The sequence below is a fragment of the Urocampus carinirostris genome, chromosome 12 (genome assembly GCF_059441175.1).
Source record: "Urocampus carinirostris isolate Australia breed hairy pipefish chromosome 12, RoL_Ucar_1.0, whole genome shotgun sequence".
Lineage (NCBI taxonomy): Eukaryota > Metazoa > Chordata > Actinopteri > Syngnathiformes > Syngnathidae > Urocampus > Urocampus carinirostris.
Window position 1 is genome coordinate 11809507 of NC_142360.1, and position 15827 is coordinate 11825333.

General features: G+C 38.3%; 1 protein-coding gene across 4 annotated transcripts in view; it reads right to left on the bottom strand.

The window, feature by feature from the left end:
* The window catches only part of prdm5 (PR domain containing 5), a 60056-nt gene that overhangs the window by 32344 nt on the left and 11885 nt on the right, over positions 1 to 15827 (bottom strand). For all 4 annotated transcript variants that reach the window (XM_088349762.1, XM_088349764.1, XM_088349763.1 and 1 more), the window contains 3 exons: positions 14212 to 14305; positions 12475 to 12635; positions 3824 to 3917 (listed from right to left, as the gene is read on the bottom strand). In XM_088349762.1, coding sequence (XP_088205888.1) covers positions 3824 to 3917; positions 12475 to 12635; positions 14212 to 14305 — 349 coding nt within the window. The remainder of the gene's footprint in view (positions 1 to 3823; positions 3918 to 12474; positions 12636 to 14211; positions 14306 to 15827) is intronic.

Here is a 15827-nt window from a genome sequence, read left to right on the forward strand (position 1 = left end):
TACTGGACAGGTTGAAATAATTAGTCATCTAACAGCACGCTATTATATTCAACGGAAGAAGTAGCACAACTTGTCTGTTTCTCCACTATGTCTTCCTAATGTCTGCAAGGCCTTGTATAGCTTGGCTATAATCAGTTGCTTTGCTCAGGATGTGTCCAGGCCACTGTGATTCTATGAGTTTATCTGAACTTTAGGCAGCACATTATGGGTTGTTTTGGTTTTATTATGATGTTCTCTTTTTTTGTTGCGTTTATGAACGCCGTTTTTTATTAAGATTGATAGCTTGTTGGTTAAGATTGAGAGTTGCCCAACAAAGTCCGCAAACTAGCGTCTTAATTGCGACACAATGAGTTATTTATCTTTACTAAACGTACACAAAGCGGTCTGTATATATTGTAATGTTTTGTACTACTCAACAAATCATTGCTGCCATAGATATGCTTTGAATAGGGTGCTACGAGAAAAACTTCCATTTGCCCAATGTAGTATTTCTTCATTGCATTAGCATTTTTAAATTGATTTTCAATTATTGTAGGTAGGAATTCGGATCGCTAACACTTGATAAGAACAAGTGATATATTTTCTTGCCAAAGTATGTGTACAGTTTATTATTTGGCCACTTGTATAATGTTTAGACACGATTTCACATAATGACGGTCATAACAGTCATAATCATATGCACTTTCTGCAATTTTGGTCAGTGTTAAGGTGTTCATAATTATATCATACAAACAGTATCATAATAGCTCATAATGTATCGTTATTATATTTATTATTGACAAAGTAAGTATTAATTTATTGACCTATAAAGTCAAACTCTTGTTTCTCCACCACTACTTTCTGGATATTTGTTTTCCGAAGCTGTTATTGTAATTGTTTTATTTTAAACATAGTATGCAGTTCAAAAAAACTTCTCATATCCCTTTTCAGAAGCAGGATTATATCAGTTATCTGTTTCAGTAGAAAAAAAAACAGTTATCTTGCAATCCTAGTTAGGAGTAACTGCACTAAAATGGTTGAATAGGTAAAATCCCATTTCCATGGATTGATTTTGCATTATATCAAACAGACCATTTCTTAATGTCAACAGTTACATAGTATTTTACTGCTGCTGCTGAGCTCAACTGAAACCATGTCATAAACTTGCCATATTAGAGGTTGATGCATGAGATCTGTTTTAAAAGGAACCTACTTTTGGTTGAGGTAGCTCCATTTAGGTGATTTAGTTGAAAATTAGATAATCATGAGATGATGCAGAAGCAACTTTTAAAAGGGGCAAAAGGAGAACCAAAACTAGTGTAAACTAAATCCTTCCTTTGCAGGTTTGGATATAATGTTTGTTCGCAGGTTATTTTTCAAAACATGACAGCATGTTCAAAGCATGTTCGCTAACTGACAACAGAAGCGTTCATTAATTTGCAAGTATTTAAATGGTCTCTTTAATGATTTTGACTATTTGAGCAACATTTCATCCCTCCTGTCATTTTTTTCATGGAATATATTTGAAGTGATACTTGTTATACAATCAAACAAGACTGTTCTGGGACTATGCTATTTCGTCAGATTTTGGAATCGCTCCGCATTGTTCAAGTGACATTACATAACAAAGAAATCAAATTAAAAACAAAAGGCTGCAAAATATGGAAAGCTCCCAAATTGAATTTGAGTAAGCCAACAAGTGCTTCCTATTATGGATTTCACTGAGGGTTCCCGCGACCCTACTGAGGATAAGCAGTGCAGATAATGGATGGATGGGTGTTTGCAAAACTCATATACATGAATTAACTGGCATCATTTGTCTCGACATGGCGGGACTGAACACCACAGAGAATAAAGATATAAGAAAGATGGGGGCGAGAGTTGTGGAGCCAAGTATCTATGTGTGTTTGTGTGTTTGTGTGTGTGGTCATGCCAGGTCTGGCAGCAGTCAGTTGGTAAGGAGATGTGTAGGAATGTGTAACTTTGCATTTTAAGGCGCTTTAATGAACATCCAAGCGCTCCATTCGATGTTGAAGTTGTGTGTTGACCAGTGTTAGGAGTAATGCTTTACAAAGTGATTGTGTTCTTGGAACCCAAAATAATGCAAAGAAAATTGTAAAAAATATTGAGGGTCAGTGACATTCCTTAACAGTGGATGCCGATAGTATATATATAATGCATTTTCGTAACTTAAACGCGGTGCGTTGCTCTGCGACTTTTTAAAAGCAGCTCAACAATTATAATATCTTCTGCAGTTTGACTGTTCTTCCATCGCTTTCAGAGTGCCAAATTGTCCTCAATCTGCCAGCAGCGCTAAATACAACTGGAAAGCGTGAACATGTTTGTATCTTTTTATCTATCTTTCTACCCTGGTCATATCTCTCGAGAGGGGGTGACCATGTTTATATCTACCTAATAAATACAACCGAATACAATTATGGTAGCGCCGTCTCAAGCACAGATGTGTAATTTCACTCAAACGATATGCTCCCTAGCCTGTATACTCACATCTAAGCCTTATATACATCCATCCATCCATCCATTATCTGCACCGCTTATCCTCACTCCTCAGTAGGGTCGCGGGTGTGCTGGAGCCCATCCCAGCGATCTTCAGTCAGCGGGCAGGGGACACCCTGAACTGGTTGCCAGCCAGTCGCAGGGCACACAGGGACAGACAATTCCCTTGCTCATTCACACCTAGGGAGAATTTGGAGAGGCCAGTTTACCTGAAATGCATGTTTTTGTAATGTGGGGGGAAACCGGAGTGCCCGGAGGAAACCCACACAAGAACGAGGAGAACATGCAAACTCCGCACAAGAGGTTTGATCTCGTGACCTCAGAACTGTGCTGCACACGCGCTAACCACTGCGCCGCCGTGCTGACGTACATACAATTATGAAATAAAATACTGACATCAGGGTGTCTGTTTAGATGCACATATTTGGTTGTGTGTCCCCAGTAGCGAATGGTAGGCAGTGCATGGGGAGGGAGTCGGTCTTACAAAGGAACAACAAAATAAATTATTTTTGCAATTCACCATTCCTTGAGAAACTAGAAGATGTCTTAAACATTACCCAGAAATGGAGGAGGCAATGTTCAAATGATTTGAAGACAAAAGGCAAAATAGATACCAATAGTCGCGGCTGTGTTTGTTTGAAATTTCTCAAAATTCAAAGGCCAAGGAATATGAAGGGTTCACAATTTTTCTTTTATTACGTGGGTATTTTTTTAGCAGTTTTAGGGTGAAGGCTTGGATGGGATGATATACAGTAATTTTTGATTAGTTACTTTCAGAGTCTCAGTATTCGGGAGGGTAACGCAATTAGTTTTTAAATTATGGAAATACCAACAGTAAATACTTGTTTTCAGTAATGAGCCCAACAATACATATGAAAATGGTGTTCCATATCACGTTGTGGAGGAAAAAAATTGTCAGAAATGTAACGATGGTAAAGATATCAAATTACTTATTTGTATTTGTTTAAGTGTTTTTTCTGGAAATTGTGTTCTTTTTTGATCACCAAGATTTTGTCTTAATTTTCTCAAGATATACTTTCAATTTGCTAAGTCACAATACACACAGACATGAAACAAACAAACATGAAATCCAAATGCACATATCTGGACAATTACGCAGAATTGTTGTAATATCATTTAAAATGTCATAGCACATATTTGGTGTCAGGTTCGAAAGAGCGAAGGGGAAGGAATGTTTGGTGAATGTTAGTGTGTTTTTGACTCAAGCCACCTTCCCTTGAGGGGATATGGTTTTGACAGATACTAACAGACAGACAGAGAGAGCTATTATCTATCTATCTATCACGTTTAGCATAAAAAGACTGACCTGTGTGGCTGCGGATGTGGACCCTCAGCGTACCGTTGCTGGCGAACTTTTGTCCGCAGTATGGGCATATCTTCTCCTTTTCACCCGTGTGTGTCTGTAACAGATTTTTCATTGTGTTAATACACTTTTTAACACTTTGCTTTTCCTAACAGATGACAACGAAGTGAATGATTTGTCTTATAAACCTCCTTCCTCTGTATCAAAACAGCTCCTAAAGTTTGATAAGCTGTGACCTAATCTATTTTATTGCATTGTGTTGTCAGTCAGAAATTTCAAACTTTGTGACAAGAGGCTGTGTTGGAGCAAATTCATGTGTTGTGCTATGTTCAAGGAACAGTGTTTATTATTTGAAACCGAATACAAGTGCTTAAAAGCACAAGGAAGAAATAATACAAACTACAGAGACTGAAAGTGACCAAAACGCACCATTTTACTTACCATATTTTCCACATTCTTTTTGAAGTTTTTGGGTTCCCGTAGAGGCAATATGGCAGACAATTATGTCAGCTTTCTCTACATGAGGCTCATATTATGTCAAATAAATGCTAACTTTTAGACCTATTAGTATTTTAAATAAATGCATGTTTACATAGTCGTTTATGTATTTTTGCTTATTTTTTAAATCAACATTGTTTTTTTAATGCATAAAGGGATTTTTTTTACCACAAAAAGGCACTAAATATTACGCAAAATTTCCTTACACATTTTTAAAAATATTTTGGCATGATTCATATTTTTCTGAATATTCATTGTATATATATATATATATATATATATATGAATAATGCAGTACTGTATTACAAATGCAAACAAGAATCAGAAATGTTTATTTGAAAATTTCATTTTCATATGATCGTTCATGTATTTTGCCATTTTAAAGTATTATTATTTTTAAAGAGTGAAGATAACGCTACCAATAATATACGCTGTCCCTTTAACGTCTGGATATCGTACCTGTCAACATCAGCCAATTGCTACTTGTATTAATTATGACTATTGCCCTTGTTAAGCGATAATAAACCTTACAATCACAAGGCGGCACCTACTTAGAGCAATAATATTAGTGCGACAATATTAGCAATCTGCAACAACGTTGTTGTCTGCTGCCAGGAATCAAAATGATCCGGAGTAAGACGAAAATGGGCAAGACGAGATCGGTCTAACAAAAAAACAGTTTAAAAAAAAAAATGGTACAAGAAGTTATGTACACTTTAGGGCATACACAATTTAAAATTATCGAGAAACATATAAATTGACAGGTATCTGGTATCCTGTGGCCAAGAAATCTTAGTTTAAGTAAGTTGAGGAGCTTGTTTTGATTTTTTATTTTATATTTCATTATTTGATATTTAATTTTAAATTGTATTGTTTGTAAATGCTATATCGATTGCAGCCTGGTCTTCCTGCAAAGGGCGTCAACTCATGTGCCGTCCCCTTTCAAGGTTTGTTGATTTTTTCCTCATGTTGAAGTTTTTGAGTTTTTCCTTGCCCTCATGTAGGTTTTAGATCAGGGGATGGTGTAATAATAGTCTGGAGTTTGCAATAGTCTGTGCAGCCCTGTGAGACTCCGTGTGATTAAGGGCTATACAAATAAACATGACTTGACTTGACAGAAGAATATATAACTCATGGTGTACATGTGCTTCTTTTGTTTTCCATCTCCTATATTCTCCCCACACCCCTTGCAGACCTTCCCCCTAGCCACCTTTACCAATTTGAATTGACAAAATCTGCCGAACAAATCCCACCTGTGTTACTACATCATAAATGTGGAGGTGTATTGGAATGAGGGGAATTTACTGGAAATATGTTTTATAGCTTGGCCGTTATAGATGTGACTTCTTACCTAGAAAGCCTGTCATTTGCACTTCTGACAAAATTGAGGCATGCAAAAAATAATGCGTGCATGTACTTGTTTTCACCCATTTGGGAAAGTACCAGCTGCAGCGCCAGATTGAGGGGGGAACAGTACATTTTGTTTTTGGAAGAAATAAATGAAATTGGTTACAGCTACTCAGGGATTTCTAAGTAAAATGTAGTTGTAATATATATATATATATATATATATATATATGTATATACTGTACATACAAAATGTGTGTGTGTGTGTTATTGTCAAGACCAGAACAGAAACAGGACCCACTCGTTTCTCACAGTTGTATTGGGAAAAAGGGAAAGGATTGCACACACGATCCGGTGATTGCTGGTCGCGGGGAGCAGGTCGCTCTGAACGCGGAAGGGGGACTTCCGTGGCGAGTGATGGCGGTGTCGGGAACGGAAAAGACGGGTCAGTAGCCGGGATAGGATAGCAAAAACGTGATCACGATCGGAAACAAGTCGAAAGCCAGGAGAGGAGAGTAGACGTGGTCGAGAACAAAAACGGATAATCATTCGGGACGGGAGAACAGATGTGGTTGGGATCAAAACAGGTCGTAATTTGGGATGGGAGAGCAGACGTGGTCTAGATAAAAACAGATCGTAATGGGAGACAAACAGGAGCAAAAAAAAACAGGCGAAAAAGGGCTTGCCGTGTTAAAACAGAGATTTGCAGACGTACCGACAAAAGGGGACTGACAGGACCGAGTTTAAATACTGACAGGGTGCCAATCTGTCAACAAGCGTCAGCTGGCGCCACACGGACGGGGCCAATTGGGCACCAAGGCAACCGTGACCGTTATTCATAATAGAGTAGCCCTTCTACATATAAACTACTATAATAACGAGAGATTCGAGATACGAGATGTCTTGTCCGACATACGGTAGAAAATCCAAATTACGAGATTTACCAGATGCTACCGCTATAGGGCTGAGTGCTCACTGCCAGAAACAGTTCCGCCCAGTTAGCAAGTGCATTTCCACTATCTAGATCTGATCCTGCGCCTTGCATTGTGGGTTGTGTTCTTCCTGACACCTTCCGCACCTCTCTCCCTCATTCCTCCACAACATGTCATGCATTTCCCTTTACAAACACAGACTTCCTTTATGGTATGTGCTTATGATAAACTTGGATTTTATTCTGATAATATTCTCTTATTTATCTTATTACTGTATTTTTATGTTTAATTACTATTTTAATGTGTTTTTGGTGATCAGGAATATGTGTTTTATACCCATTTAGACCTAGTTTGGATGATTTTGGGAGGCTGGGCACGATAGACGAATTTCAGTTATTTTTTATAGGGAAAATGTATCAAGAACTTGATCCGGGAACTAATTAATCTTGTATTTAGAGGAGCCACTGCATTTAACTTTATTTTCACATTAAATCTACGCTGGGAATGACCATAACAAGTTTATTTTTTTTATTGCCACATAGTGTATTAAACTTTTGATTGTTGTGGAGTGAAATAATCGACAAATTACTCACTATTTTTTGCCTAATGGTTCAAAATAAAGTGGATAGATAGATAGATAGATAGATAGATAGATAGATAGATAGATAGATAGATAGATAGATAGATAGATAGATAGATAGATAGATAGATAGATAGATAGATAGATAGATAGATAGATAGATAGATAGATAGATAGATAGATAGATAGATAGATAGATAGATAGATAGATAGATAGAAACTTTATTTATCCCCGAAGGGAAATTCACATTTCCAGCAGCATCCCTGAGCTGAGAACAATACAATAATAAAGCAAAAAGAATACAATATACAAATACCCAGTGTGACGTGCAAATGCCCACTGTAGCGTGTTATATAGAATATCTAAATAGTGCTACACAGAATACATATTGCAATAAAATTCGGTAATATGCAATGAAGGTGGTGTGGTTTAATGTGGGCTTTTATTATTTTAAGTATTATCAAGTATGTTTTTAAACACTCAACTTGATATACCATTGGCAAGAAGGTTAAAATTTAGAAATCCTCTGTTGTCAGAACAAATGAGGATAGACAGAAAACAAAAATCAAGTAACGCCAACAGTTTCTCAAAGTTGGCCATTTTCTTTTATTTGTGGGGATTCCCAACTTTCTTGACATTAAAGCTGTGATTTTGTGAGTCAAGAAATAATATATGGAGCATTCATTGCAGTATGTGTGGCAGGGCTAAACTGGCGCAGAGCAGTTGTTTCTTAAATAACAACTTGGATTTTGGTAAATTTTGAGCTCGGTTGTCAGGGAGGGGCCTACAAAGATTATCAAGCGATTGGGAACGTCAAAATAATGTCTGCCGACACTCACTAGTTGATCATAATGTTTGTACTTAATATATACCGAATAGATGGCAGCCAGATGTACGTTTAAACACGTTATTCATTTTTATAAAATCATTTGTCAGTCGAAATAATGATTGATAGCCCGTGAAGGCCTCTCGTTCCACAGCAGACGTTTTCGAAGAGTAATGGCAACGAGAACAAACGCTGAACGTGCTCCGAGCTGTTTGGCTTCACTCGTCAGCACCATTACTTTTGATTTGCGTGAAACGGGGAAAAATGCAATGCGTTGAAGCAAGCCGTAGCGAAAACGGCATTGAGGAATATTTGACGTTGTGTGATGGGCAACGTAAGCGGCCAGCAGGTTGTCGTTTAGAACGCCAGATCAAGTGCCACTTTGTGGTGCCCAGAACAAGATGGTGGAATGCTGCATTGGCATGGTAACTTATTGGCATTCCTTTCATCTTCAAGTGTCGCCATCGGCATGTTTTGTATCTTCATCCACGGTTTGTTTGGCTAACATTGTATATAAAACCTTTTATTTTGGTTCACCATACAATGAAAGATTCAAGTGAATCATTTCCTGTCCAAAGTTTATAGTTCAAGGATCCCTTAACCGCTTGGGTCGTCAGAGCACCTCCAAGGACGCAACTCTGGAAAACCTTTTCCATTACTGGCGATTCCTGGACTAAATTTGTGTTGTGGAAAATGTGGCACCAGTTCGTTCCTTGATGTTGTCGGCCCAGTTCTATTCCTGTTTTCTTCTCCCACCCCGTTACACTGTGCCCTGGAGAAGGATCTTGGCCAGTGCTGATGATTTTGTGACGTGACCGCACCACTGCAGTTTTCGTGGGCACAGTTAACAACAGTTTTTCGTAGGGTCGAATGTGCCCTTTGATGGTGTTGTGCACTGTTTCATTTGTCACATGGGCTATGTAGCTCCCGCATAGAAGTTTCTTGTAGCATTGCATCTCAATGGACTGGATTTTCCTTTTCCAGCTTTTTTGTGAGAGTCCATGTCTCACAAGCTTGATGGAAGTCACTATCGCTTGCATGAGACGGAGCTTTGAATTCAATGCAATGTTCTTGTTCGGAAAGAGATAAGAGAGCAGAAAAATTACAACTTACGCGGGATTTGTGTCATAATTAATGCAACAGGCAGACTGGATTGCCCATCAAAAGTGCATTGGTCTGGTAAATTAGCAAAGGGCTACATGATTAAATGTTGCATAATTGTTGATATGTTCATCTAGCAAGATTGATACTGAGTTACAAAGCCAGTTGGAATCATGCACAGGCATTTAATGGATACCTTCTCGTGAAAAAACAAGATATTTGCTGTTCTTGTTATAAAATCACTTAATTCTTGGGGTCACTTTCCCTCAGTGCCTTTGGTGCGTGCACCTAACATAATAATGCTCTTACCAATGTACTTTCGGCATTTTCCATCATTGTTGAAAGTCGGTTGTATATTTCTCTATGCAGTGTAGTATGCTAATTTGACAAATAGAAACAAAAAATACCGGCAAGAGTATGGCGTCACTTTCCACTACCACCACTGATTACCCTATTCCTCTTAAATTGTTTTCTTCCCTGATTAGCTCTGCTAAAAGTAAGATAAAAGCATTTAGGCGCTGTTGAAATAAAAGCATAAGGACTCTTTGAAACCAGTTGGGCATTGTTAACACATACTTAAGAGAAAATATCTAATTTGCTACTTTTTATAAGGACAACTCAAACAATGCACCTCACCAATAATGATGAGAACGTTTATTTCAACCAATATTATTTTTAATTTATTTAGTAAGCCCTAATAAAATTTAGTTTGATTTGAACACTGTTTCTACATAATTTTACTAGATTAGTAAATAATGATGATCGTTCATAATTGTTCTGCATTTTAGTTTAAAAATAACTAAGTGTCTGATTTCAATTATCCATATGTTATTGTATTACGCGCCCCCCTAATGTTGTATTAAAAATCGGGATAACATTTTGTTTCACTTTTTCTCAGCTCAAACTATGCATTGTAAGCAACAAATGTTGTTGGACACGTGCAGCCATGATTAAAATACTTTCTCTGCAACGTAAATTATGATTTATTTAATGTCCTTCAAAGTCTGATTCATCAGAAGATACACCAAAGAGTTGTTTCCTCTGCTGTGCTTCCCGAACGTTTGTCTCTGGCACCGTAAATAAAATTAGTGCAACAATGAGATAACATATAATGCCTTTTCGTATCCTTTATATCACTGGTGATATGGTAGTTAAGATTCAGCACTCTCACTGCCACAACCTAGCTTCTGTTCCCTTTGCATCTATTGTTTTGCGTTTGTGGTCAGATATTCTCTGCACAAATACAATAATATACTACCATAAAGTCTCTGTGTAATGCGCACCCAAACTTTGAGTTCTTTTTATGTGAAAAAAATAAAGAAATAACACAAAATAAATATTTCCCAAACGATAATCGTTTCAATTTCTCACATATTTGTATTTTCGTCAATTGTTACACTGTTCTTGATCTTTTGAGGGCGTCCGACTTTCTTATGCTTTTCATTTTTTTTAACATTTGTGCAAACCGAAACCGGGCATGGTGAACCTGAGTGAGCGTGGCATTGATAAGTGTTTGCCATTATTTTCTACGAGGCAAAGTTTGGCACCAGCAGGTTGTCGTCGCCTGCACAAGGACTACTTTGATCACAATCCGCGACCACGCTGCAGCATCCACAGTCCCCACTGTTTGGGGGCGACTGCCGCGCTGCATCCGTAGGCCACGTGGCAAAAATCCGCTGACGATTTCAATTTGGGCGCGAGTTGTCAGATCAGGGGGAATCGTCACCGGATCAGTTGTGGTTTTGGAACCCTGTTGAGTTAATGGACTGGCTGTCGTTTTCAATAAAGGAAGAGATCAATTCTCAGTTTTCATATGGGCCTCCCTACCTGGCCCCAGATTACCATTTTTTTTTTCAGAGCAATCCATACATATGTGTTTACATTTACTACCAAGGTCGCTGACGTGGCCAAGCCAAGCAATACAACCTATATTTTATATTTAATATACAGTAATCCTCTCTATGAAGCGAATAACCATTCACAAGCTTGTTGCTTCACAGATTTTTATTATTTTTATAGTTCAGATTGGCTAACCCGAAGGGAATAGGTATTGGTTAAAAATAAATAAAATGTGTTTACAGGTACCGTTTAGAGTACTGTACTTTTATTTTTTAAATTAATGCTTGGACTTTTTATAATACTTTTGAAAAAATAAACATTTTCTACATTAACTGATTTTGCCTGTTATTTTTTAACATAACACCCTTGATAACAAGGGTTTACTGTACAGTATTTTGGGCAAAAAAAACAATCGTTAAAATGTTTGATAACGCACAAGTAGTGAGACATTTTTGTTTAGAATTTTATTCGGATTGTTTTCAAATATTTAGTTTTGCCGCTGTGACATTTTTTACTCTATCATGGGGTCAATTCTTGTGTTTACTAGAAGTTTTAAAGTTGGGATTTGATTTGGTGACACAATGTTATCCTTTTATGTTTTTAGTCTCATGTTTCTTACGTAGTCTCATATTGTTTTGTTTTTTTCTACTATGTATTCCCAAACTTTTCTACAACAAGAGAAATTTGTCTATTAAATTCTTGGGATTGTTTATGAGTACTTTCATATATTTAATCCATTTGTGTCAAGGTTGCCATGGCGCACAATTGGCCCCGCCCGTGTGGCGCCAGCTGCTGCTCGTTGAAAGATTGGCTTCCTATTTGGCTTCTATTTAAGCTCAGTTGTCTCACTCACCCTTTGTCAGTCCGTCACCGAACCTCTGCCCCGCAAGACATGGGTTTTGACTATGTCCGGTTTCCTGGCTGTGTTTCCTGCCCGGTATCGTTCCCGTCTATTTTTGTCCCGTTTAATTTCGATATCCTGTTTTGATATCAATCCTGTCTGTCCCGTCCTGTCCGGTCCGGTCCCCTCCCAGTTCAAGACACATTTGTATGTTTTTAAACCTTTTAAAATAATTCGCTAAACATGTTTTTCTTTGAAATACTAAAAACTGAAACAAATGTTTCATGTACTAATGTATATTAATCCATTATCAATTACATTTTGGTGGTGCAGTTGCATTACCTTTTAATAAAATACTATAATAATACATACAGTTGGTACTGTATATGTATATATGACAGTACAGGTAATATTTTGATGGTTTTGTTTGACAATCATGTCAAGTCAAGTCATGTTTATTTGTATAACCCTTAATCACAAGGAGTCTCAAAGGGCTGCGCAGACCACAGACTATTGCAAACCAAAGACTTATCACACCATCCCCTGATCTAAAACCTACATGAGGGCAAGGAAAAACTCAAAAACCTCAACATGAGGAAAATGACGAAACCTTGAGAAGGGACTGCACATGAGGTAAAAATCTCCCAAATGTTTTGACATACTCCAAAATATAAATCCCCATCACTTACCTTCTTGTGGCTCTTGAGTACAGAAGGTGTGACGAAAGCTTTCTCGCACAAGTCACATTTGTACTTTTTGTGTCCATCGTGGACCACCTGAATGTGCACGTTGAGCGTGTCCTTGCGCTTGAAGGTGGCGTTGCACTGGTCGCACTTGAATGTCCTCTCACCTGCGGCGAGAGGGCTTTTTTGTCAACAAAAGCTGCTTTCTTTTGTCGCAACAGCGCAATTTGTCTGGAGCTATTAGAGTGAGTACAAAGGACAGCCTTCAGCCAACAACATCAACCTGTATTGTGTGCGATATAAGCTTAAAGTGTACACGAAATGGTTGTTTGATAGACTAGAACTAAAAACAGACCCAATCATAGACAGTACATTGGGCCTTATCAACAAATTTCTACTGATCTATCTCTCTTGTTGCATTAGAGGAAAAGTGAGAATCTCCCTGTATCAGACTAACCCAAGTCTGCAAAGACTGCAAGAAAACCAGCTAACGGAGTAAGACACACTATCCAAATTCATTAATCAATAATGCATGAGTGATTTATCAGTATCTTATTGAGCTCCCTGCAGCGACATCATATACCGATACATTGTAGGAATACTGCTATCATATAGCCTGCCTCTTTATACTACCATGGTAAGTAATGCCTTGAGCTTAATCGCGTCTTTTGTCGTTTGCAACAATGAGAACTGCGCAAAACAATTCAGTGGCCTGGCCAACAGCGAACAAAATATCTTGATGGTAATCTAACAGAGATTCGTTGACTTTAACCATTGTAAAAAGGTCCATGCAGGTTACAGTTGTGCTATCAACGTGGAATGTGTTAGCATTCCAGCATTAGAAAACATATCAGTATACTAATGCATACACAGGGATGAATTTTAGGACCGTTTTACTTTCTTTTCCCAGTTCACTCATTGCACCATATAAATATTAAAGTTTGAAGTTTTCGTGTTCTTATTTTACTGTTTGATTAACATTGTTTTTCAAGTAAAATAGGAAAATAGTGTTCTTATTTTACAATATTTTAACTTATTCAAATGGGGGGATTCACATTTAACTATATATTTTCGAATATATTTTTGAGTAATACTAAAAATTAGGTCTGACAGTGGGCACATTTTTCTAATGTAGCTTATGTTGTATTCTGGAAATAAGAATATCTGACATATCAGATTTTTTTTTCATTTTGATAATTTTTATCATTTTGCAAGAGATTTTTTGCTTAGATTTACAAAAATTATAACTTAAAAGGAGCATTCAATTAGTCTAATGGGGCAAGATTTAATCTATTATTAATTTCTTCATTTGTCCATATTGCCAGCCAATTACGACACATAGCCGTACAACCATTCACACACGCATCCATATGAAGGAACAATTTAGAGTCGCCAATCAACAACCCTTTTTGAAATGTGGGAGCAGAAAACCCATGCTGGCATGGGCATGACATGCAACACATGGGCCCTGGTAGCTGGAATTGAACCGGGGACCTCTAAACAGTAAGGCAGGCATGCTAATCACTCACCCACTGGGCTGCCAGATTTTATTCATATATTTATTTGCAGAGAGTTAGCATGTGGCTGTTTCTTTAATGTGCCCCTATTGGCTTATTCATTCACAGTTCAGCAAAAACTGTAAATACTTCCCTCCGAACACTTGCAAGAATATATTTGTATTATTCATCGTTTTATTCAACACACGAAAAAAATTCAAATTGGGGATGATGCAACCGCCCTTACTGTTGTGGATGAGTAGGTGGCGCTGCAGAGAGAAAGGAGTCCGGAAAAGGGCTTTGCACTCGTCACACTGGAACGGTCTCTCCTCAGAGTGGGTCTATGAGCCAGAAATGTGAGAGTCAGAGAACAACAGAGCAGCGTCAGCATGTTTATCCAAGTCAACGTGAGGGGGATCATCCACGAGGTTCGCCACTAGCACGGCTCAGCTCTTTTGACTTGATGAGGACGAGCGGCTCGGAGCGGATTAAAGTTCAAAGCGCTTCTGTTTTTGCCCCTTCACCGAGCCCTCTATTTATCTGTCTGAGTGACACCTCCATCCCCAAAGTAAACATTGGGGGGACCAAGGGGTCGTGGCAGTGAGCGCAGATTATACTTGTAGCCACCAGAAACACCCTGATAAACAACTCGGATGAAAGTCTTTCTGAATTGGCATGAAGAAGTCTCCTTCTGATATACTCATAGTGAAAAAACTAGACCATATGTGTAGAACACATGGCCCGCGAGCAAAATGTGGCCTGCCACATCCTTTATGTAAGCTTAAAATGTCCGAGGGTCTAAACATAACGGGTCAAAAGAGTGCTTCAGGTGAAAACTACATTTCCCGCAATGCCCTTAGACTACGATATCTGCTAAATTACCGCTCAGCGCCACAATATACCAGTATATCCGTATTGATGAGAATTGAGAAATAAATGATCCTAAAAATGTCCAAGAAGATTTTGTTATTTTGTTGTACAGTGATACTTCTACATATGAGATTATTTTTTCCCGGATCATGCTTGTAATAGATTTGATCGTATCTTGAGCGAATTTTTCGACATGATTATCGATTTGGATCGCCTGTGCCTGCTCATTTGGCGTCAGCCGCTGCGGGCTACCTGATTGGTTTCCTGTCCCTTTTTAAACCCAGTCCTGCCACTTTCCGCTTGGAAGTACGTCAGCGAACCTCTGTTGTTGCAAGGCAAGTATTTTTGACCCTGACAACTGCCTGTCCCGTTTTTGCACACGTTTTTCCACCTGTCCCTTCCTGATCTCCCCAATTTGTCTCCAGCTACGACCCGTTTTTGATCCCGACCACGTTTGCTCTCCTGTCCCGGTTATCAACCTGTTTTTCCGTCCCTTACACCGCCATCTCCCGCTACGGAAGATCCCCTTCTGTATTCGGATCACGATCCGATTTGAGAGCGACTTGTTTCCCGCGTCCAGCGAGCACCGGATCCTGATTCCATTCTGGTCGTGACATTTTCCCCATATAAAATAACTGAAGAGTAATTATTTGTCCCCAGCTTTCGAAACGCATCCAATGTAACCCTAAATAGTGATGAAACACATCTTCCTGATCACTAAAAACACATTCAAATAATACTTAAACATCAAAATACATTCACAAGATGAATAAGATAATAAAATTACTTTAAAGCCCTGGTCTGTAGTGGTAGGATCCAAAAATTCTCATACGTTGGACTTTTTCTAATAATTCAAGATTTTTGCTTGAAAGATCTCGTATCTCGAATTTTTTGTAACTAGTTTAGCTCATATGTTGAGAAAGGTCTGGAGCACTTGGCCCCCTAGTGGTGGTGTCTGGAAATTCCCGTAACTTGGATCTACTCTTGTAGGTG